The 26,302-nt window shown below is 36.0% G+C and overlaps 1 protein-coding gene across 2 annotated transcripts in view; it reads right to left on the reverse strand.

Moving 5' to 3' along the window:
* ESCO1 (establishment of sister chromatid cohesion N-acetyltransferase 1) overlaps positions 1-26,302 on the reverse strand; it is a 32,537-nt gene that overhangs the window by 2,907 nt on the left and 3,328 nt on the right. Inside the window, exons 4-12 of one of the 2 annotated variants that reach the window (XR_013773676.1) lie at positions 24,550-25,915; positions 23,792-23,903; positions 22,632-22,695; positions 20,439-20,553; positions 11,102-11,233; positions 4,475-4,597; positions 3,796-3,885; positions 1,302-1,445; positions 419-606 (exon numbers count right to left, since the gene is read on the reverse strand). Coding sequence is in view for 1 of the 2 variants with exons in the window: in XM_079301248.1 (XP_079157374.1) it covers positions 419-606; positions 1,302-1,445; positions 3,796-3,885; positions 11,102-11,233; positions 20,439-20,553; positions 22,632-22,695; positions 23,792-23,903; positions 24,550-25,915 (2,211 nt within the window). In the remaining variant the exon portion in view is untranslated. The remainder of the gene's footprint in view (positions 1-418; positions 607-1,301; positions 1,446-3,795; positions 3,886-4,474; positions 4,598-11,101; positions 11,234-20,438; positions 20,554-22,631; positions 22,696-23,791; positions 23,904-24,549; positions 25,916-26,302) is intronic. The other variant, XM_079301248.1, reaches the window with a different exon arrangement.

Consider the following 26,302-nt stretch of genomic DNA (forward strand, 5'->3'; position numbering starts at 1 on the left):
CACCAGACTACACCCAATAATTTGGTGCACTGGGTCTCTGTTGTTTCCCTCTTGCTACTTCTAAGGAATGGACAATCAGCCAATGGTTGGATCCTAGGCCATGGGTAATCTCACAGTGTGACCAAAGACAGTCCTGTGTCCTTTACTCATAATTACTGTGGAGGAATTTCCCCCTGGGAGTCTGTCAGGGTGACTCATTACAATTGCACTCGAAGATTTCTGTGGAAGACAAATGACTGTAGACGACTAACGTTAGTTATTGAACTCCACCTAATACTGAACTGTCAACTGTGTTCAAATCCATATTCCCAGTATCACCAGCAGCCTGGAAATACAAGCTTGAGACACACAAAACTATTAATGTCTTGCACTGAGCTCTGTCTAAACTACATGCAGCCGAGGAATGTTTTCCTCTTACCTAAGACACTCTATCATCCGAGAAGCGATCTTCTTCCGGCGCATCATGCTGAACACCCAGATCCGACTGATCCCGCAGATAGCGGGTTCTGGAGAAGTTGAACAGCACCATGCTTTCTGTCTCTCAAATATCACTTTCTCATTTTCTGAACTGATTTCTGGAACCTTCTCTTCTATAACTCTGTAGCCCTGCAGACAATGTAAAAAACAAAATCAAGCAGATGATAAAATATTAAATAAACAAAAAACCCTCTAAAGTTTCTCTCACTTAAAATAACAGCAACAAATAATCCAATTCTTATTACAAACTGCATTAAATCATTTGCATCAATATCTCTGGCTTTGGCTAGGACTGTTTTGCTTGTTGTCTGATACTCCCAAGGGACAGTGGAAAACATTATAGTTTGTAATGGACAGATTAGTGACATCAGTGATTAGTACTGCAATGACTTCTTGTCCTGCCTTCCAGTGCCGTTCTGTCCTCTGCTTTTACATCCTGAGGAGCTGTTATCACCTCTGGTGATTCAGCTCAATCATACAGAGCATCCACTCTTTCATCCATGTTGGATTTCTGCCGGGTAGGGAGTTGAACCCTGCTTGTCACAAGCAAGAGCACAGCCAGAGCTGCATAAGAGCAGAGGAGGAAAAATTCCATCCCCCAGCTGTAGCCAAGTGTTTAGATGATGAGATCTGCCTGAGCCAAGTACAACACCATCCACATTTTTCTGTTCAGTGTCAACCACACCAAACTGAGTAACTACATTTCAGAATGGTCCAACCACCCAGTGTCTTCCTCTGTGGAACAGGCATATACAGAATACTAATTTGCTGTGAAAAACAGTTATTAAGATGACAGATTATCTCTCTCCAATTCAATCACTTACCCACTGTATATGTTCTGCAATTAAGCAGCCAATGACTTTTTTGTCATTAGAAATAAAAAGAAGAGTTTTAGTTCTAGAGTAGCACATGAGAGGAGTTTGCTGAAATCCCAAGTCATTGTCTACCATTTCTCTGATTTCTTCAACCTGTCAAAATAATTTTAAAAGCTGTATAAGAAACACGTCTAAATGCACATTTTTATAAACGTACATTGAAATCACAGATTTGCAGAAATGTATTAGGGTATCTAGAACACTGAAAGCTATTCCAGAAGTTAAGAATTAGCCTGAGTAACCTGCAACACATCATCTGCATAAATGTTCCTTAGACAATACTTGTCTGGAAATAGGAAGAGTAGACACCCCTCAGTCAGCTTCCATTAAGTCTAAACTTCCTTAGTCAAAGGTTAACAGAGAGAATGCAGATAATCAAACTGTGAGCTCTGATATTTTAGGAGTAAATTAGACCTATAAGGAAAGTTAAAGCAGTTTAAGATTTTTTGTTATTTCTGAAGTCTTGAAAGAACTAATCCATTAATGGTTTTGAGACGACAGCAGGCACAATGCCAAGGCAGGTAGAAAATATAGGTATTTCTTTTAAAGGAATAACTGTTCTCTCTTTCCTCCAGCTTTGGAACAGCCTCTATCATGACTCATCTCCTGTAAGACAAAGAAGGTGCCCTCACCAATGGTGCATTAAATGGCATAAGCTTCTTGAATGCATGTTGTAGTTACAGTAGTAATGCAAAAGGAGAATTACTGACACTGTGAGTATCACAGATTCACAGAACAGGTCAGGTTGGAAGGTATCACATCTGGTTCAACCTCCCTGATAAGAAGGGCCATCTTAGAGTACATGGCATAGGATTGCATCCAGACAGTTCTTGAATACCTCCAGTGAGGGAGACTCCACACCCTCTCTGGGCAATCTGTTCCAATGCACAGGCACTCACACAGTAAAGAAAACTGTTAAAAAATACTTTAAAAATAATTTTTAACAGGTATGTTATGAGTTACTCTCTATTTTCTCACCTACTCTTCAGGTATAATCATTTAATGACACATCCAATCATCTGAAACACCAAGTCAAACTCTTCTTGATATCCAGGCATCCAAGGTTATGACAGATTTAAGATTGCATCAACTTCTGCTACACAGAACTATAGGAACTGTATCCTAAATTATTTCATTTGCTACAGTCATCCTTCTTTTTCTTCAGCCATTATATTAAAAAATGAATGTGCAACAAATGTACTAAAATTTGAATAATCCCACCAGAAAAATAAAACTAAACAAATAGACTGATCTGCATCAAATGAGACGAGCTGTAGCTCCTTTTTAATTCTGTAACTTAAGACTAAAGAAACCTGCTACAGCCACACCAGCAACAAGATCTGTCTTGGGCATCAATTCAGCCTCCAGAGGTCCCTTCTAACCTCAACCATTCTGTGACTCTGTGACAGGGATACTGTAAAAGTCCCTATTATCCACAGCAAATCCCCAGCTAAGCAGAGTCAGTGGCAAGCTACAATGAAATGACACTTTAATATGTATGAACACAGGTTAGCCAGCAGGATACTGGAGTACCCAACTGCTCCAAGTCTCCATTAGTGTGCTGGGCCCAGTTTCAGAGCTTCAAGAAAGACATGAGTCATGGCACAAATGGAGATAAGCTAGGAAAGAACATGACAATGAATGGAGCTCTAAAAAACATTATTTAGGAGTATAAGCTAAAAAAAAATCACCACATCCAGTCAATCTCATTAAGGTTAAAAAAAATATCAGTTTGTTCAGGCACAAAAAATCTGCTGCAAGGAGGAAAAGAAGGATGTTTTCTATAGCTATGGCAGTATGATTAGTACTAATGAGATAAAATTGCAGTATGGGATTCTGTTAAGACATTCAGGGAAAATTTCCTAATGTTATAGTTAGCAATGCACTGTGATACAGTCTGAAGCAGTCAGACAAACCTCTAGTGGTAGAATTTTTAGAAAGTTGTCAGATGCAGCATAACCAGAGCAAATACTGTTCTGGACATGGCAATGGACTAGATGACTTTGAGGCCACTTCCCACCTAATTCTGTTTTTATCAGAAAGTCACCAAAAGAATGGTGCCACATTTGTGCTGTGTTATAAAGTTAATAAATTTCAGTTAATTTAAATATAACAGGAAACTCATATTACATAAAATATCCATCAGACATTCCACAAGAATACTTTAAAAAACAAACAAACAAAAAACAACACCAAACTTGAAGAAGTCAGTTGGCTGACACTCTTCCCACCCCTGCCCAGGCCTCTCTATGAAGAAACCAGCAGTGATTAAGAGTGAGGTATCTGACCTGTCTGTGGAAAAGGGAACAGAACCACTGCAGTTTGAAGTCCAATTTCAACAGTTCTCATGTAAATGACACAAACTTTTCTATGAACATTCTCATTATGTATATGAAAACATCAAACAAAGCAATACATACACATCCAGTCCTTCTCACCATACCTTTTTAAGTGCATACTTTGGATCATCGGGAAGAACCATTATTATCTTTCCATCAGGATATTCAGCCAAGATTCTCTCCTTTTTCCAACCCTAAATAAAACAAACACTTATTTAAACCATATACAAGATGTACTATTACAAACAGAAGTGGCAGATTATTGTTCTAGACACTGAATTTATGCAGATTTCTCAGAATTTAGCAGTTGCTTTGCAAGAGAATGAAACTTCAGCTAGCTTTTTAAAAATGAGCACAACAGATAAAGTATGATGTTATTAATACAATGATTTATACAGTTACCTAACTGTACCTAAAAACAATGTGGAACTGTCTTACAATTTCAAAACTAGATTTTCCCCAGAACTGCAGTGCAAACTCAATTTTAGAACAGAAGTAGCAAATTCAGCTCAAATAACTGATTTCCAAATGTACGTAAACACTTATTTTTCAAAGTCCAGTGAATGAGAAAGCCCTAAGTTTTATTAGAAGATTTCTTTTTAACATAGTTACCTCCACAAATACACACTCAGTTTTAAAAGTCTGGCATGCGAAAGACCTCCAGGAGGTTCTAAGTGAACTGATTGGCATGCAGTTGCCCAAAATGTAAGGAATATTTTATTTTGTTACTGATCATAACTGTTAAAGCCACAAGAATGATACTAGAAAAAAATTTATAACTACCTTCTAAGAATCTAATAGGGAAGGAGACTACGTTGTGTGTATCTGAAGTATAAACATACTCAAAAAAATAGAGGTAATTAACTCTTCTTCAGATCCACACTCGTGGTGAATAATGAGCAGTACCTGCATGGAAAAAAACAAAACAAAAAAGCCACTTAAATCTAGCAAGATGGGACTGGTAGATATTAGAACTCAAGTTGCTTTGATGGGACCTAAAAATATTGAATGCAGAAGTAACTTCAGCCACTAAAAAGGCTGATCTACAAATCTTACTTCAAAGCAACTTTAAATAAAAAAAGTCTTTGAAGAAACAATACTGATGGAGTGATTCTCACTGAAATCTGTACCTTCCCATAAAATAACATTTGACTAAAGACCAAGCAATGGAATTTGGCACTGCACAAATGCCATATATACTACCACAAAAAATGTTAAACTTCAGTGTTATAACACTTGATCTGCACCTCTGATTTTACTCCCTTACCCCAAGGAGGACATGAAGAGAATAATTTTAGAAATGTATCTACTCGCTGCTAGCCCTGAAACTATTTAAGTATTAGTTTAGCAGTCAGCATGGCAATGGTTGTAACACAGACACCATTTTAATCCTGTCTGCTTTTCTTCTAAGTAGTAATTGAACAAATGCAGATCCTGCTTGAATTTATATATGTGGTGGTCTGAACACAAAGGGCAATAAGCAGCAGTGTCATCATATTTAGGGGAGCAGGTAAGTGCCATTTGTGGGATTGCAACATGCTTTTTGAGACTCATCAGGAAAGGCATCAAAAATCAGGCAAGGATTACTACTCTCCAACTTCAAAGCTTACCTCTGTCAAATTTTTGTCTTTTTCTGCTTTTTGGTTACCTGTTTGCTCTGCAAGAGTTTTTGACAGTCTGTTTTAAATCACTGCTCAGGATATAAATGCAATGTGTTTGACAATCCTGCCATTACAGCATACAGCTGCAAGCCTAGGCAGTAAGGTATTCTGTAAATGTCAGCTAGGTATTTCCACAAAATTAAATCCAATAAAGAACAGAACACTTCTCAGTATCACAGTGCTTAGATTAGCACAATTCTAAAAATCTGTAAAATACAATAACTGATTCTCAAATGTGTATGACTTATTATTTTCATTACTGTCCACCTGATTATCTTCTTAAGTGATCTATATAATATGGAGACTGATGATATTCACAGAAGGGGTAGTTTCTGAATTGAAGCATTTTGGAATTCAGAAATGCAGCTTTTAGATGCAGCTTTCCGAAAAGCTTCTGCAATACCTAAGCTCATCCAGATTTTTAGTGAAGCCATTTTAAAGCCATATTGAGCCTTTAAAATCATATGCAGCTCTAATAATATTATAAAAAACCAAACATTATTTCATATATTTATCTGCACCTTTAGTACCCTTATTGCTGAGTTTTGCTTCCTTTAAACCAGCCAAATGGAAGCAATGCTCAAGGCTGACCACAACTCTGTCATTCTGTAATATCGAAGACAAAGTGCTACAGCTGCAGCTGGGAATAATCCTATTAGATAGTTGCAGTACACAAAATATGCTTTAGTGCCAGCATTTTCATGTGGTCTGAAAATTATTTCACTAAACACACCTATTAACACTTTTTAACCTACTCCCTCCCTATTTTAACACTACTAAAATACTACTGTCTGCAAGGTATTTTAGTCACTGAGAACTAAAGTGGGACTCTTTCAGCAGAGAGATGACAAGAATACCTCAGTAGAGTAAGAAACAGCAGTCTTATGCCTGCAGTATATAGCATTCTACTGCAATGTCACAAAACCTGCTTTACCTTTTAATTGACATTACTTCAGGACATTAAGATCCATTTACTGCTAAATTGGATGCCCAAGCATTTATATACATCACCTGTGATGACCAAAGAAGTTATAAGGAAAGCAACTCTTCCCACAGGGAAATATGTTCTGCACGGTCTGGAGTAAAAGCACGTGATTACAGCACTCCTCCCTGATCCTGAAAGTCTATGCCCAACAACAGATTACCTCCAGCCAGCAGCAGTAAGGCAGACAGAGACCCTTCACCAATACTGGGCAGACTGGTGCTATAAGGGGGTGTGTAAGCACTGTAGCAACACCCTCCTCCCCTTCGTGTTGGGACTACTTAACCTACAAGTATTTGTAATTGCTTGAGAAAATAAATAAAGTAACTCTGCCATGCAGAGTTAGCTCCTTTTTAGTCTACCTTTAACTTCCTCCCAATTCAAACAAGAATAAAACAACTGCTTCTGCTGTGTTTATTAGGGGGCAATGAAAATAGGATTACAAAAGACATAATTACAAAAAGGACAAAACAGACAAGCAGCTGCTACCAGATCATGAAATAGTGGACAGCAGCTACCATTACAGAGTGCAGTGCATTTTTTTCATTGATTATGATGTATGTCTGTAACGAATGAGGTAGAACAGAGGTGTAAAGATGGTTCCAACATTAACAGCACAGTAACTAAATGTTCAGTGCTCTGTTTTTCATGAATTATGTTCTGCTCATAGTGTAAAATAATCTCAGTTGTAGATTTGTCTTTAAAAGCGTAAGTTAGCAGATGTGATAGTCTGCTTCCCCATGAATTTCCTAAGTTTTAGAACTTCTTACACAAGAGTAGGAAACCATACAGCAATGCTGGTGCCTTTCTGTATCTGCCAGTTCTGGCTTTTCTGTACTCACTATAGCTCAACTGAATGCAAATACATGAAAAAAGAATAGGTTTATTTTCTTATAAAGTTTTTTTCCTCAAAAACACTAAGGTACTGAAGAAAACATGGCTAATGTTGTATAATTCTTGGTTTTCACTACAAAACGTTTTAATGAATTTTTTTCCTAGTAATGAAATCTAATGTGAAATTTTGTAAACTACTGTCCTTGACAATTTGCAGCAGAGAAATGGGTCTGCTGCATTTTTCTTCCTGACAAGTACAGATATTCTGCCTCTCCCTTCTATGAATTAAATACAGAGAATGAGTTTTTGACTGCAGAACACATTAAGATCCTTGGATATAACTACCAAGTATTATCCCCTATTAAAACTTCTCACAGAAGATACTAATGGTAAGAACTTCATTTGTAATATTATTTTTATGTCATACAGATGCATTACTTTTGGAATTAATGCAAATCAAGACAAGTATGAAATCTTCCTAAGATGACAAACTTCAGCACTACCTTCAATCCCAATATCCTATTAACTTTAGATGCCAAGAAATCAAATATTGCCTTTCTTTAAATGTGAGAATTGTAAGAAACTCAGAGATTAACTTGGATGCAGTTACAGCAGAATAGCTGTAAGCTTTCCAAGATTAAACAGCCCAAATAACAGTTTCCTCCATCTTAAGCTCAAGATATTCTTAACCAAGAAGATGAGCTTGAAGTACAAATACATTAACTGCAATCACACATGACACCTGAATCCACAGGCATTTACTAACTTAAGGTTTTGGCTCTGTAACTTCAAAATGCCATTAAAAACACCTTGCTGTTACAAAAATATTTTGCAGAAATACTAAGTTGATCTTATATGGTATTATAGAGAGGATGCAGAATTGATACTGTGTGGTATCACAGCTAGGAGATTTTATAAAACTGAATCATTTATCCATCCCACAGAATTGCCCATCCTGCTGGAGCTAACATCGAATGTGTACATCACTGCTCAGTGCACAGACACACCAGAATGGCATCATTTGTCTGGAGACTCTCAGATGTCTGAAACCAGAGGGAAGTGAGACAAATTGCTCCACTTGTCTTTAGCTGGGGACATCTCTCATTCCTGCTCCAGGTGCTATCCTTGGCTACCTTACCTTCTTGCTAAGTTGATTTGCATGCTTCTATTAATAGCAAATGTCACCCTTAGGAAAACCTGTATCAATTCTTGCCAATATTCTGTCCCCTAATCTAGAAATGGTCATTACACAAGGCTACAATTTCCTTAACATCTCTATCAGACACCCAAGACAAAGCAAGTACCCAACACCAACTCCCTGTTGGCCTTTTTGGGGGCATCATGACATTTCTAGAGACCTAAACAGCATTTTTTACTACAAGGAGTAAGACAGGTCTTTAAAATAACCCATCAAACAAGATTTTATTTTGTTGACAATAAAAAGTAATTTCTTATTTACATGCAAACTACCTTCTGGCTACTCAAAACTTCTTTTAAAACCCACAGAGCACCTCCAGACAGGTGGGACACTAGCAATAACGTTCACTTTCACAGTTCACAGCTCTAGCATGAGCTATTTTTGAGTCTGTGAAATGAACCATTCATAGAACTATAAAGCCCATAACAAGAGATGCTTGAAAGGGGCAAAAAAACTGAGAAAAGTTTTCTCAAGTCCAACTGGGACCTCATCATATGGCATGGAGAATGTTAATGACAAGAGAATGACAAATGCTTGCAAGATCCCTTAGAATGGCCTCTGAACCACAATGCCAAACATATAAACCACATATAGTGTCTGGAGAGCTAAAAACGTAGCATGTCAAGGTCACAGAGATCACTTGTTCCTGGACCAGGAAGTCTAACTAAGGAGTTACCAGCACTTTCCCTAGTACATTTTTTAAAAATTCTCTGACACTATTGTCCAGTTAACACTATCATGGCAAAGAAGACAGTTAAACTTTCAATGCAGTAACTACATACAAATATCCAGAAACCTATGAGCCATCCTCCCAACAATCCCCACTAAAAATCTCCTAGCAAAACCAGGATAATTAGCAGTCATTCCAGTATTTCTGGATGACTAAGAATTAACAAGTAGTCACTTGGTGTACTAATTCACTGCCAAGAAGGCTTATCTTAAATTCAAATTATTTTCTAAGAGGAGGTGAGAATGCTTCTGTCACAATACTATCAACCAAGAACCACTGACACCAGATCAAATGACTAGTGGTAAAAACTCATCCATTTAGAATGGCAAAAGTTACTCATCCATGCAGAAAACAGAGTTAAGATTGTTAAGAAAGAAAAAAAAAAAAAGCAGAGGGGAATTTGAAGACTCATAAGAGTTCTTCTGGCGCCTGTTACTGTAGTTTCCATTCCAGAAAAACTATCATGCCTCCACATCTTTACAGTCATCTACAATGTCACAAAACACAATTAAAGCCTTAAGAAACTAGAGAGAGAGAGCTGTTTACTCAGTGAACTAACAATACAAATAATTTGCTTGAGTACATATTGTTGGAAGTTTTAAGAAGATGGTTAGCAACTGAGAAACAATAGGGAAAGCTTCTCAAATTATAAGTGTACCTAAGTCTGTACAAAATTATTTATGACTAGTTTAAGGCAGTCTGCTCATTCACTTTCATGTTAATTATGCTGCCACCCTAGACATACACACAAGTGAGAAAGTTTAGCTCTTTCAACTTCCAAAACACTCGAAATTTCAGTACAGCTTCTTACCTACATGAACATAGCAGCTTTAAGCAGCTACAGATCTCATGTATCATGTTTACATCTTTGGTAACATTCAAGATCTGAAAGTACTTGGGTGGGGAGTGGAGGACAAATAGGAATAAAATAGGGAAACATTACAATGTACTGAGTTCCATTAGACCTTCTGCCCAGTCCCACCCTATGATGCAGGTAACATGTATCAGAAGGTATTTTTCAAGATGTCCAGATTATTTGGCAAAAACTAACCAAGGACAGAATAAATACCAGAAGCATTCACCAGAGACTTTCAAGCATTTTAGGTATGAAGTTACATCTTTATATTTGTAAACAGTGGGATAAAAGTGTGCTTGAAATTTAAGAGTAGCCCAAACAGCCGTTTGGTGCCTACATGAAACGAATAGTGGCCTCAGTTCAGTTATCCTGGAGGTCTTATCTACTAGAGTGTAGAGTACTGAAGGTAACATGTATGATAAAGAAAACAGACTTTCTGGATTCTGTTCTGGATTTCAGGCATGTGAACAGGCATTTCCCTATGTTTTGTAACATCAGCTAGTGTGAATTAGCTGATTTTACAATATACTTGAAATGATACAGAATTTTTCCAATCTGAGATTTAATGAGAGATACTCAGAGACAGCATACGTAATTAAATTTTCAAATAGTATGTACTTTAGAGACCACATTCTCATTGTAAAATCAGTATAGCTTCAATATTGAAGTTGTAACAAGTCGAACACCTAGGCAGTCTCTCCTCAAACTACACATAATTAATGGAAAAGTAATTTCTAAGTCATCTAACATCACACCCTTACAAAAAACAGGCCAGTCAGCTCTTCATCTGACTATTAAGTCAACTGCTGCTGCCAACGCTCGCAGGAGAGAAACCCATATTTAGTACTTTCAGAACAGTGACATTCTTTGTTTTCCTATCACTAACCTCACACTTCCCCAAGATCAGGTAATTGTAGCAGAAATAATAATATGGCAATGAAACACCATTATTGTACTAACTATTTTAATACATAACATATAATCTGTCTACCATGGTTCTTAAAAACATTTATTTTCCAAAGTGGATGATTTACTGTCCTACTGTGATAAAAATTTATCGAAACACAACTTAATATAATGTGAATTGCAACTAGTACAAAGCAAACAAAAGATATTGTTTGTGTCTTTCAAAAGAGAGGGTTCTCTTACCACATATTTAACAGCACTTATGAACTGGTTGTGGAATAACAGATGTTGGGTTTCATCCTCTGGATTTGACACAGTATAAAGCATTCCACAAATATTACAGGAAATAGCACCAAATCTCTTCTGTCCTCCATCCTATAGAAAAACAACAAAACCAAACCAACAAATAAACAACAAACCAAGAATTTATCAATTCCTTGCACAGTAAATACAGTTGAACAGAACTTTCACTGAATCAGATACCCCTCCTAATAGCAGATCTTCTGGAAAGTCAACACAAAGGCTAAAATTGAGTGAAACAGGAGAAACGACAAGCACAGAACTTAGAATTTCATCTTTCAAAAACCCATATACCCTTTCAAGGCACAGGTATCAATCACAAGGCAAACTCTACCTAAAAATACTAGCTCCACTCCCCACTATTTTTGAACAAATTACTTTTATTCTATGGCATACAAAGAACAAGAGAATACTTCCTTCATCTCCCCATCTGCAGAAATACGAACATCTTCCACAAAGAAAATTCCCATATCCCACACTACTTGGTTTTCCCTACACTTCTGCTGCTGCCTGTCTTTGGTTGTGAGCTGCTTTGAGGTAGGCCAAAGGTGAGCCATTTTCTTGAAGGTCTGGAAGGGTATCATAAAAAACAAAAGTTATGGAAATAATCATTAAGATCAGCTATATGTCTGCAACAGCTGACCACTACCTTCTTTGTTTTTTAACAAAAAACAAGTATTTCAAGGCAATTTTTGAGACACTGTATAGCAGCTACACTGAAAAATGGAAAATCATGGCCACTCATGACCTTCTAGGTTTTCCTGCTACTCTGTATGTAATCATTACCAAACTCAGGGCACTACTCAGTATCTATTGCTTTATGTTTATTCATTAAAAGTGTTATTTATCTGGAAACATGCACAGATTTTTGGAGTCAGTGCCTAATAAAGAGTGAAGCATCATGTGCTGGGGCTGCCTTTTGCAAAGAGCAAAAGAATACCAGTTAGAAAAAAGTCTCTAGCAAAAAAGGCATGTTTAAGCTACAGCTTAATGCTCAACTACATTTTTTCATCTTTAACTACATTTGGAAATTAAGCTTATCTAAGCAGCAATAAATGTTATTTTTAACTTATTTTAACATACATCACAAGCAATAGAGAAACAGGAACTTACTCTATACTCTAAACCAGTATACTAAGTAAGCAAAAAAATATTTGAGGGTGTTTTTTAACTTTAAATTGATCTGTGTGCACAATTTGCAAGGAAACAGATTACATGAACTTAATACTGTTTTCTAAGAGCTGAAAATATTTATAGTAAGAAAAATCTATTTTACAGAAGAAAGCATTTTGCAACACAGAAGAAGTGTTTACGAAACATCTCCTATTCCCTCCATCTTCAAAGACATGTCTTCAAGCTAAACAACAGTTTAATTCTCCACACAACAGCAACTTATTTCAAAGAGATATTAGTGCCATCTAAAGTATGTAAGTATCAGCTTCTTTCCAAGAAGAGACTAAAGAAAGGCACAAGAGGCCAGACAAATTCAGAGCTGAACTTCTCCTTAGGAGCATATCTATGGAACTCACCAAAAGAAAGCTGAATCTGGGCAGCCATTGCTTTACCATATATCAATGTACAGATCCCTACCATACACAGAAGGAGAAACAGAAGTACATTATGCTTCTGAATGAAATGGGGAAGATGAACCCTGAGGTTAGATTTGTAAAGTCAGAGTAAGATGAATTTTCTCAAAGTTCAAAAATTGAACCAAACACATTTTAATTCACTTGCAGATTTCCTTTAAAGCAGAAAAATCAAATACCCATTCTAGCCACCAAAAGACACTGCATTTCAAGGATCAATATATGAAAGATTAAAACAGCAGTGCAGCTGACTATCTAAAGATGAACCAACTGAACTAGACTTAATAATCCTATCTTGAAGATGGAGAACATATCCCCTATACCTAGGATAGGATAAGTGAAAAGAAGTGTACTTTGATGCTTGGAATATATGCCAAAAAAATCCCCACCACTTAAATTAGAAATTTAGCTACATAAACCAAATCTTAAGTACTGGTGCTGCATTAAGTCTCATGACACAATTTCTGTTCAAATCATCAAGAAGCTAAAGGTATTAAACTAACTATCAAAAAATCTCAAGCCAAAAACCTCCTAGTTATGCAGGAAATCATCAGAAAACTCAAGGCAAGGATATACTCAAGTTGTCCAGCTCCCTACCTCACCCCATCTTGCCTTTTAAATACAAATGCTGTTTTGCAAATTTCCAGGAACAGGTTAGTTCACTGAATGAAATAGTAGTACCATATTATATTTTACAGTCAGACTTTTTCAGATGTTGCTGGTATCAGTGGCTTAGAGTTTGGGAGGGAGATTTTTTTATTTGAGTTTTGTTTTTAAGGATTTCACTGATATTACTATTATACACACATTCAGTTGTATCAATGTGCTACCCACAGAAGTTAATATGAAAACCCTGTTCAATTAATTATTGAAAAAGCACATTGTAATATCTAAAGGAGTATTTTGAACTCTGTAGCCCTGACAAATGTGGACTATAGACTTTAGGAAATATTTTAGAGTCTCCTGAAGACAAGGAAGATGATTTTTGTATAACTGAAGTACTATTTCAAAGCCACAGCACAGGACGCAATGCTTCAGGCAAAAATAAAATGCAGGACCTTTAAAATCCAACACAGACTGCAACAACAAAAAAAGACATGCAAAATAAAGTCAGGAATTATGACGAATGCATGTTTGTACTTCAACAGAATATCTACAGGATCTGACTAATTATAAAGTGATGTCATTGCATAAGCAAAGTGGAAAGGGCATGCCTCCAGAGAAAAAAAGTGCTCCCAAATCATAATATTGCATTAAAGCTTGCCAGACCTTCCTAATGGGAAGAGATCAACAACAACAACCAACAAAAAACCAAAATGAAACAACTACAAAAAATCAAAACAAACAAAAAACCCAACAAACCGAAACAAAACCAGAAACACAAAAAACCAAACAACTTAGGAGCACCTTCTGTACTAAGTATGAGACTAAATATAACCGGGATTTCAAAGTGGAGAGATGGAATCTTTTCAGCAAGCATCAGACAGTGAAAAATAAAGTGCTGACTTGACAACTAGACAAAGATGCAAGAGGTTTGACTCTCAGAATCTCATGTTTTTCAGAGCAACAAAATGTGGAGTTTCAGGCAGAATAAAATGTTGTTACTCCATTTACAATTCAGTTTTCTAAACAATAACAATAAAGAGAATTCTTCGTGTGTAGATGGCAATTAAGCATTCCAGCATCTCAGGCAATCCTAAAGTACAGGATATCCACTCTTTCCAGGCTAATTGCAATTGAACATTGAGGCAACACTCCCTTAACTTCAGAAGGGTTCCTTAATTCTGTGTTAGACAGAAAGAAAAGTCTTACCAATATCTTCTCTGAGAAGGTGCATGTCTGCTGATCCTCCATATGTGCAATAAGGAACCCTGCAAGCAAAAAAGGCATTTGGTGCCTCTTTAGGAGATGAAAAGGGGCCTTTTTTTTCCCTTTCCTTTCTTTTCTCTCTCCAGTCATGGATTAGGTCACCTCCTTCTTGATTACCTATTATTAGAGGAAAATTGTTTTTTCCTCTTTTCCTCTAGCCTTTTTACAGAACAAAGACTAAAGCCAAGCCAGAGAAACAGGCAGGCTGGAAAGGAAATACAAGAAGTGCAAGAAGAAGAAACAAAGATTTTGGGGCTCTCCACTGAAAATTAAAAGGTCAAAGAATGCTATTCTGGTGAAAGATGCATTCAAGACTGAAATTGATAGACAGATCCCCTTGTTGACCAGAAGGATCAGAAGACACATCCCAAATGAGAATATAATCCAGTCTTCATTTTGAACAAAAATCCCCAACCAAACAAAACAAAAACAAACAAAAAAAACCCACAAGAAAAACCAACCCATCACCAGTGTCCATCTTCCCGAAAAGCTATTTTAACAAAAGGATATAAATTGACTTGAAACTTTCAAAGCTGTGATGTATCTAATTTCACTGAACACACTTGAAAAATGAAAATAGAAGGTCATTATCCATCATGAAATCGTATCTTCACTGGTCATTGGCTAAAGCAATACCAAAAGCAATACAAAGTAAGAAAATAAATCTGCACAATATTTACAATGGACATGTAATCCATTCTGAATCCATATAAAAGTATTAAGCAGGAATATTACAGAAGTGTTCTGGTGAGCACAGGTTTTGGGTTGGATAAGGTTAATTTCCTTCACAGCTGCTGCTGTGTATTAGATCAGTGACCAAAAGAGGCTGATAACACAGGGATGTTTTAGCTACTGCTGCACCGTGCTTACACAGCATTCAAGGCCTCTTCTGTTTCTCACACTGCTGTGCCAGTGAGGAGGATGGGGGTGCCAAGAAGCTGGGAGGTGACAGAACCAGGACCAGCTGATCCCACCTGACCAGACATGGTCATCTTGCCAAGCAGTAAGAGCTAGGGAAAGAGGCAGGAAGGGGAGGATGTTTGGAGTTAATGGCATTTGTCTTCCCAATTGTTACATATGATGAAGTCCTTTTTTCCCAGAGAAGGCTGAACACCTGCCAGCCGTTCCTTATTTTTCTTTGCTTGCACGCACAGCTTTTGCTTTACCTGTGCAACTGCTCTCCCCCATCCTTTGGGGGTAAAGAGGGAGCACCTGCACGGTGCTTAGATGCCTGCCAGGGTTAACCCACAGCACAGTGTTCCTGGCCTTGGTGCCTGAATTCCCATAGCAGCTCCCAGCTAGTGTTACAAAAACATTCTGACCCTCCCTTCAGGACAAAGGACACCAAGTACAACCCACCTGAATTTGCAAGACAAAGCTGAGTTGCTGCAGAGTAGAAGAAATGGGAAGAAGTGATAACAAGAAAGGACACCTTCCCTGTAAGAACCGAGGTATCCTAAAGGGCACCATTTGTGTGGAAGGAAAAATAACTGCTCTCAACGAGCAAACTCCCTCCCTTTCACTTACAAAGTAGTCACTGTCTCGTTTTCACTGGGCTTACAGGACCGGAGAGAGGAAGTACATAACTAATGTGAACAATGAAAGATTGCCTAAAAGCCATTCTCTAGATCTTCAGAGAAATTGCCTAACCAGACTATACAAGTTTAAGGAAGAAGACAGCAACTTTAAATGATTGCTATGCAAGTTTCTTCAGAAATTCTTCTCACAAGAAATTACTCTTATGCTTATTATTTCCACTAAGGGCTGTGTTTTCACCTTAAAGAAAAATACTTATTTCATATATAACCTATATCAGTCAAGCAGGAAACTATGTTCAATTTTAATCAAAATATATGTCAAGAGAAATTCAAGCATGATATCCAAATGTGTAAACCAGATTAGCATGCACATCACATCCACACGTAGCACCAACTCAAACCTCAGAATCAAAAGCACCTTCTATCAAGCAGTTCTGATCCATGCACTTGCTGATACTTATAATGATCAACTACATTTAATCACATTTCTTGGCATCCAGGCATTAATGCAGAGCTCAAGAAAGGCAAAAAAGTCTCTATAACTCAACACTATCCTTCTATCACTTCAGCAACTTGTTTTCACTGTTCATTCATTTTGCATGTTCTTTCCTAAAACTGATGACTTATTTTCCAAATACTAGTCAAATTCAAAGGAACAAGCCTCAAAACGGAGTAAGTATCCCTGTGCTTCATAGGTAATTGTTTAGGATATTTCTTCATAGCATTAATGCTTGTATCAATTCTTATTTTTATGGTCAGATTTCTGTCCTAAGTCTGACAAGCAAGCAGAATTCTTACAAGATGAAAACAGACTTTCCTTGTCTTGGTTGTACAGCATCTCTCATTTGATGAAAACTGAGAACACGTGCTTTGTGCATTTGTGTTTCATTCCATTTCAAAACTTAAAGGAACAGATGATTTCATATTCAAGTTCTCATACTTGCAAAGCACATTCAAGTAATTGCAAAGTAAATAATTATTTTAGTGCATTATTCTAGAAAGCTTCCTATGAAGCTTCATGCAACCTGACAACCTATCAACTGAACATTCAAATGAAGTGTAAGAGGGCACAGTTCACAAATACTCAGAACAGACTATTCCACCAAACACCAAGTCACAGATTTGGAACACAATGAATTTTTAGCCTTGATCTTAACCTCTTCCCCTAAAAAAGAGATCATACTCTCTTCAGTCTGAAGCCAAGTCTTTGCATATCACTTCAAACACCACTGTTTTCTGGCACTGTTTGCTTTATGAAGTGCTCTCAGCTGAAATTCTATGCTCTTAAGAGACTTGCTTTTTAAGATGTGTGTCAGCAAGCAAATCTGCACAGAAACAACCCATGGTTTTCTTAGATGTACTTCTACAAAACGAAGATAATTTTATGTTTGAAAGCTGCCCAGACAACTAGATGACAAGTGTCAGGAAACAGAATGGTGCAAGTGCAGCTACTAAGCATTACTTCTACAAACAGAATTTGTGTTATTTTACTTCTTTTAGTCAAATAGCCTTAAAGCTTGTTAAAAATCATATTACTTAAGAAAAAAAGAAAATTAATCTATTCATTACAGTAATCATATGGGATAAGAAGGAAGCTAAGATACATCTTTTAAGGATTAAATACAAAAAACTCAAAGTATATTGTGAAAAACAAAGCCCGGTTTTACCATAAAACCTCTCTAAATATAGCTCAGGGACCAAAAAAATTAGAATGTACCAACAATACTGCAACATTCCAGACTCTGAGCCTCAGATATCAAAAAAAAATTTAAAAGGACAAGTGTCAAATTTACATAAAAAAGACTAAGGAAATTCAGCACCAAACAAGAATCAAAATAAAGATTTTGATTATGTGACAAGCCAAATAAATAATCAGTTTTTCAGCTGTGGTTACAAAAAGAAAAAAGGATTCTGTTCATACATTGACATCTCCAAAAGAATCAGATCTCGCATTGGAAAGCTCAAAATCGCATCTTTCAGGCATTTTGTTTTTTAAAAGTGTAACAAAATGCTAATTAAATGTCTCTTGCGAAGAATAAAAGCAGGACTTCCCAACTATGCTCAAAGTAAAGAATAATGAAATTGCTTCTCTTAATACAACATGCCAAAAACTTGAAATAAAAATGATTTCTAGCTATTAACTGTAATTTTTTAGACACTATAAATGCTAATTTAAGTGATTTGACCTTGTATGTTGAGAGTCCTCTCTACATAAGAGAAATTTCAACCTCAGCAGTTCTTAAAAAAATTACTAATTTCTCTGTTCTCACAGGATCATTATGGAACTACATGAACACCTTTGAAAATAATTACTACTAATAATAGAAAAATAAGCCCAGCCATTCAGAATCCACATTTTAAAAACTCACCATGATTTTGCAAGCAAAAACTATTAATTACAAAAAGTACCTTATTTTATCATATGTATTTAATTCCAAATCTTTTGAGTATTTGTAGGAGTAAAGCCTAGTAATTTAAAAGTTAATTTAGCCACTTTTAGAAGTTGGCACAAACTATTCTAAACCTGTGTCTCATCTCCACTGTAACCAAGGTCAAGGACAGTATTTCACCAATTAGCTTAACTAATATCTGAGTTCCTCTTTTTGACAAAAGAGCAGTTTTCCCCAAGATAAAAGAATAACAGACCAATACCCTACCCTAATGTTGTCTTGGTAAACTGAAATATAGGCATTATTAAAATGCCCTTTCCACACAATAAAAAGCCTACTCTGAACTCAATGAAATCAAAGTGAATTAGATTTGTATCAAGTGCTGAAATATGTAAGATACTGTTAAGCTATTCTTTTTACATTTACAAATTAAATACCCACTTCCATTTTCCATAAGTACCCACAGAAAACCACAAACTAAGTCTCTCCCATTTTTCCTCATTTTCCCCACTGCTCTTCATCAATGAACCTTTCTATAAAATTTTGCTTGGTAAATAATTTTTATTGTATAACTGAAGAAAAGATTACTCTCCTAATTCTAGCTGAATACAAGAATACTAGAAGCATAATCAGTAACTCACAAAAAATCTGTATAAAAAATAAGCAGGGAGCAACACAAGCCCTCTTCAGTACCCAAGCAGGAAGTTCTGTATTTCTTCTTCTAGTAAGACCCTAGTAACTTTTCAACCATGTTATCTAACTGTATGAGTAATAATTAGGTTAGCTTCACAGAAATGAAAAGGGATAGTCTTACAGTCCTTTTAACATAGTTAAGATATTTAGTCATTCATTTTAATTCTGTTGGTAAAATGGATTTCAAAGAAGGAGTAACTGAAATACTTCTTAAATGCTAGATGCAACTCAGTTATCCTGTGGCTGGGCATTCACGTGCCTAGATTTGTATAACTTCAGACAACTGGAGGATATATTTAGCATCTTAGTTCTTAGAAGCTCTGATTTTAAAATATTTCAGTATGGATTGTAACAGAGTGTTCAGAATTCATTTGGTTTTATTTCAGTTAATATTTTCATGTGTATAATCCATGTATTACATGAAAGAGTAAAAACTTAGTAACACCTCCAACTATGTATGTTATATGTATAATTTCATAAGAAAACTCCTTCCTTCCTAATGGCCTGCATTCCTCTCCCTCTCTAGCCTTTCATTCCTCAAGCATTATCTGACATGCACGTTATTGAAAACACATACTAAAACATAACCAAAAACTCCCAACTGCCTCACAATCGTGTGATTCTACAATAGAACAAAACAACTGTACCACTCCCTTCTCATTTTGCATTTTCTTCTTATCTGTATGTTGTAGCTAGCAGTTAAAAGGCTAAGAACAAATAACCCAACTGGTACTGCTGCTTAAATACTGTGGTAAAAATAAATGCATGCTCTGGGAAATCTTTAAGCTGATCTCAGAACAACAGACACTTTAATGACACAGGAACAAATCTGTTCATATTAACTCTGCACACAATCGACCAGATGCACCCCGCCCATAATACTGAAATTTTAAGAAACTGAGAATTTACACATAAGTTAAGGCATATTCACTCTCCCTATTTTCAATGAATAGCCATTCTATTTAAAAATTGCAGAAATTTATCTTAACAAGAAACATTAAACATTAAGGCTTGCTGACACCATTTCCCCATCAATACTGAATGGCAATCTAGTACAGGTTCTACTTTTACAAGTCATTTACAGTGGCAATAAATAGTATGTATAAGTAATGATTTTTAGACAAGTTCATTAAAACACAGCACTGCAAATTCAGAGATAATTTCTTCAAGAAGCTGTAAGCCTTACTAAAAGGGTATTACTTACTGTGATCAGCTGCTTATCGCCATCTTTTCCTGCTTCTTTTAGTTTCTGAATATGTTCCTCAGATGATGGCAAGTTACTGCATTTTGATGCTAATGAAGGATTTGACAATGGAGCCCTTGAAATACAAATACATTTTATGTTAAAAATGGAACTGCTTATACATGTCATGCTGGATACTCAAAATGTTGTGATTAGTACAAACTTCACCAAGATACAAATCCAAATTAATCACATAAAGCAGTCCTGTATATTTTAATGTGCAATTCAAATGGAAAAATAAGAAAATAAAAGGAGTAATCAAAAAACATAGTTTGTAACTAGTATAATTAGAAGATTATTTTTTTTTAAGTTTATGAAAAAAAATTATCAGGTCGGTAGGTTAGTCTCAACCATTAACACCAGCTTTTAAAAGAGGCACTTTCAGAGCATAACTGATGGTACCTAATGCCATATATTTCCAAAGTAAGATCTAGGTATCATACATCAGGCTGCTAGAGCAGACCACACAAATATATTCTCATAATTCTAAATCAGATGTCAAATCCCTACAATTAAAACTTATTCTCTTCTAAAAGGGAAGAAGGGAGGAAGACCCAAGGAATAAATGCATTGGTATCACTGCAATCTTACTCAGTTTAAACCTCTCCTTGTCACAGCTGAAAGAAACACTGGAAAATAAAATAAACTATCACCAAAATCATTCTATTATCTCGCTCGTATATTCAGGGGAAAAAAATGACACTCATTCCAGGTTTGGATAAAACTTGTGGAGACCGCTAAAGCAAAACACACAAAAAAATACACATACTTCAACTAGGTATTTACATATTTTTCTGTTTCTGAGCAAACTTCACTGTGGCAGCCCTGCAGCACAGGCAGCAGGTTAATCCAGTGAGCTTTCTAAAAAATTAACTCTTTCCAGACATTTTTAAAACAGTGTTTTTGTGCTAAACAAGGGGTCATTTCTTTTATTCCGTTCAAGTGCCCTAAAATTTGCCGGATGTAGCTACTTGGAGGTTTGCCTTTTCCTGCTGGAATCTTTTCCTACAAAGCCCTAAAGAGAGCTACATGGTAGACATGCACACAGAAAACAGATTATTCTATGTTATGGCAGGAGTACCACAGAGAGAATGTAAATCTTGGATATCATATAGAAAGCAGGGTAAGAATGGTCTCAGAATTAATATATATATATATATCTCCAGATAATAGTAAAGCAATATGAGCTTGTTCAGGTCATAAAGGTAATAAATTTAAGCAGATACCATAAACCTGTTTGGCAGTTGTGAATAAAAATATGAAAAATTGAAGTTATTGCAATGCTTATCAATAAATTTTAAACCACTCATTTAACTAGTCTGCCTCTACTGTACCAACCATCTTCTGTGAAGTTCCATATCAGTAGAGTTTTTCAATATGTACAAAAGGATCGATTAGCCAGAATTGTTCATCTGGCCTCAGAGAGATGCAGTGAAAATTACCTGAAGCATTTCTTCCTGTCCCCATTATGAATATAGAAAACAGTAACAACACACTTGACCACTGCTACTGCTCAAGGTATCAGGTACAAAGATTTTTTTTTGTCTTTAGCTTGTAATTGGCTAAAATCAGAGCCTATGTCAGAACAGTTCAAAAACTGTAGCAGTCAATGTGACCAAGGCTAAAATGCAAGCTTGAACTGTAAGACAAACTTAGCACTAAGAACTTTTTATTTTTAATATGGCTGCTGACACCTTCATTTCACAGCAATCACAAAATTCCAAATAAAATCCCCTCCTCCCCACCTAAAAAAACCAAAAAAAAAATCGCATGTACAAGACTCCCATAGTACAAGGAGTAAAAAAACTCCTCCAGACATAAATAATTCAGTATGTAGAAATTATGTGGCAAATCCCTCCCCTACTCTCTGATTCTCATCTGATTTGAGGAAGAGACCAGTATAAATGTTTTTCCAGCTCTATTAAAAAATAACTTTTGAAATAAATGTGCAGCTGCAAATATCTTAATTATTTTCTTAGCAAAGCAAAAACACTCCTCAACAATGGGATAAAATTAAAGCCTGTTTTTACAAAGAACAAGTCACTTATCTGGAACTGAAAACTGAGGCTGGGAGACAACTGTTTTATAATAAATTCTCTCATAACTCTATTTATGCAAGGTTACAGTATTTTCATAATGTATAAAGTACTATACCTGTTCTCAGATTCAGAAGTTTGACTTGTAAGTGAAGTTTGCATCAACTGCGTGGGAGCCAAATCTACGATTAATCAGAGATTATAACTTCATTATAAATCTTTTAGTTGCAAAGGAAATTTGAGTTACACAGCGATTTTCAAAAAACATATTCAAAACAACTTTTCAATCTGTTCACGGCCAATAAAAAAATTCAAGTTTGAGGCAGTATTCAGTTCTGCTGAACAGTTTGCCAGAAGTTAAACAAGGCCAGCAGTAAACTACCTAGTTTAAGTATGTTTAAACTGACACACATATGAATAGCTGTCCATATTTTATTAGAATCATAAATGTACAGTATACCCCAATCAGAGCTGTGTTCTACAACACTTAAGGAAAAGAAATCATCGAAACCAGCAAAATAAAGACTTTTTTTTTAAATTCTGTAACAGAAATTAAGAGTAATTACCCTTCAAAAGTATCCTACAATGGCAGGAAAAACCTCCAGCTATTTAGTAAAGCTAAATAATATAATAGTGTACTCAAACTCAGGTTCCAATTAAAAAAATACACTAAAATCCCAGAACAAACCCCTCACCACTAAGAGCAGAAAAAAAAATAATGAAAAGACAAGTTAGTGATCCATTGACAGTATTTCTTAGTCAAATGTACTTCAGTCAAAATATTCACATCACACTCATCATAAGCTTTGACAAAGTGCATTCACTGGCTGACAAATGAAGACTACATAATAAAAACAGGAGAGTGATTACTCAGTTAATAATTTGCTTAAGATCAAGTAGAAAAATTTAAAAGAAAGAAGTGCAGATACTTATTCAAAAGAAACAGAGAAGACAATTAACAAAAGCCAAGCCAAGAGAAGAAGTCAACTGAAATATGGAAGTTTTACTGCTTTATTACATGGAAGAGGAAAGAATTTGATTGGGGTTCCCCTCTTTCCCACTCCACAGCCCAGAGAAAAAAGTACATTTCAGTGCTACTCAACTGGCCCTGGGTGTGACATAAAGCAATACAAAACCTGGTTATTAGCTCCAACTCTCGAAGTTTATCTCCTAGTTACCACCTATGCCTTACTCTGTGAAACATTCTTCCTAAAGGGAGGCTTGTCCTTCCCACAGAACTGATCAAACCAAGTGGAGATATCAGCAGTAGACAGTTACCTTGAGGTTCACTTTCTCTGGGTTCTTTTTTTAATTGTTTTGGTGGTCTAGGAGCTGTAACACACTTTACTGGAGAACTTTCTGGATCTGATTCCAAATATAATCTAAAGTCCTAAGCAAAACAGGAAACATTAAATTTTAAAATGTCCAAATTATTCAATGCCTTTAACCTATTAACAACAGAACTAATTTAACTAAGTATTAACATTTTTAATACAGAATCAGTTTTATGTTAATTTAAGCAGACAAAATGCAACTAATTAGTTGCATTAGGTAGTCCATATTGAAGCTTGAGGTATTAATTTTGAAAAAAATATTTTTCATTTTATATATAAGCTTGTAAAATATTTTTTATAAAACACAGTTGTCCTTAGAATCCTAAATCTTAGTAGAAATTCATTCAGATCAGGAAATGAGAGGAAAACAAGTGTTCTCCTAATACAACTTTGCAAAACAAAACAGCTATGGGAGCTGAAACCATGAAGAAGTATCCATATGAATCTGTACAACCTTTGCTTCCAGCATGAAATTCTATTGATCAACACTCAGTTAGCAACAGAATCTAGGAGTGTGGAATCAATTTTTCAGATTACTATCACCCATCTATGATAACACAGCAGTAGATTTCTAATACATTTGAAAATTTTAAGTAACTATAAAAGAAGTCATTGTTAAAATAATTCCGAGCATGGGATTCTCAGAAAACAGAATAGATTTAGAACACCCTCCCACTATACACCATAATTAAAATAACTTACCTCATCTGGTCTTGGCTCACATAAAGGTTTTGTCAAGTTAGGCAACAAACCATTTTCTGCACCTTTCCTTGTGGGCTGTTTTGTTTCTAATGTCACTGCTTTAGCTCCAGCTCTTTCAGATAAAGGATCTGATTTCTCCTGCGCACAAGTTGTACTTTCATTCTCAAAGAGTCTTGTTGACAGCTTGCCTTGTGCCTTTGAAAGCTCTGCTTCTACAGCCATTTGACTTGCCTCTGAAACTTCAGGGAAATCTTTTAAAAAAGGAAGCTTGGGGACATTTGAGGAATTTGAGTTACTTTGCTTTACATTACTAGCTTTCAGCAATTTAATTTTGGTCCATTTAGAATTTTTGTTTGAGGAGTTATTTCTACCATTCAGAGTGCATTTGACAGGCATTGCTTTTTTGCTAGGGAAAAACCGTTTGCATTGAGTACTTTGACTGGGTTCTTTCTGAGTAAGCATTTCACTTTGCTGTAACTGTGTGTCATCGTGCTTTTCTTCTGCTTTGCTGTCCTCTGCATTAGGGGAATCTTTTTTCACTTCTACTGTATCTGACTCAATCTCACCTGCAATTTCTTCACAAAGCTCAAGGATGCTCACCCTTTTGGATTTTGCATCGTTCTCTGGTTGATCAGCCACATTTGTCTCACTCACAGATGGCTGTGAAGTATTTTTTGGTTTTGTACTGGGTTTTATGTTCTGGTGTGTTTGCTGCTTTTCCTTAGATGCTGTAGAATTTGGCTTAAGAGAATCTGTTTCTGCTTTCTTTGTGTTGCTAGCATTAGGAGATACAGGGCCTGTTTGGTCTTTCTTGACTTCCTCAAGACTCTCATCAGGACACGATGAGGACGCTTGAATATTGCGTTGAAAGCTACTGGAATTATTCTTTTTATTGTCTGCTTTACACTTTTTCTCTTTCAGAGAGCTGGTCACTTCTACATGTGTTTCTTTATCCTTGTTTTTATTGTTTGGCTTTATCTTTGTGTTTTTCTGTTCTGATTTTCCTCCAGCAGATTTCAGTGGTTTTGATGCAACACTGTGAGCATGTTTTTTTGCCTGGCTACTGTGCTTAACTTCTGAAAGTTTTTCTTCTTTAACTTCTCTGCTGCGCAGGGATCTTGCTGGAACATGCACTTGTGTTAACTGCTGCAGTCTCTGTGATCTCCTCATTACTGGCTCGTTTGGTGCAATTACACATTTTGACTTAGGAATTTCTTGCACAGACTTTTTCTGGCAAACCTTATTTTTTACAGATTTAGGCTGCTGCTGTTGGACTGTTTTGCCAGGTATTGTTTTATTATTTGAGCTGAGAGCTGATGATCTTGTAGTCATGCGTGTTCCTACTCCAAATTCATTGGTGTTATCACTGAAAGATTAAAATAATACTTTTTTCAGCATCCAGAACACATAACAGAATCTGTCATAAGATTTTTTTCACTCTTTCTCTGCCTCTTTCTAGATCTTATACTCCCAATATTTTTGGAAGAATTTGCTCTAGAATTATTCCAAAAAAGTGTTCACTTCCACCTAGTTACTCTTAAGTGTTGTATTTAATGCTTTTTACGCATGGCAAGACTGAATTATGAACCTCAGATGAATGCTTTGTAACATCTCTAGCAGTTTCTAATCACTAACACCTGTGACTTTCAAATGAAGTATAAGCTATATATATATTTATAGATACTATTAGATTTATTTTTGCTTCAGAAATGTTTTTGACTGAGGTCTTTCTGGATTACAAGGCATTTACACG

The sequence above is a fragment of the Erithacus rubecula genome, assembly GCF_903797595.1.
Source record: "Erithacus rubecula genome assembly, chromosome: 3".
Lineage (NCBI taxonomy): Eukaryota > Metazoa > Chordata > Aves > Passeriformes > Muscicapidae > Erithacus > Erithacus rubecula.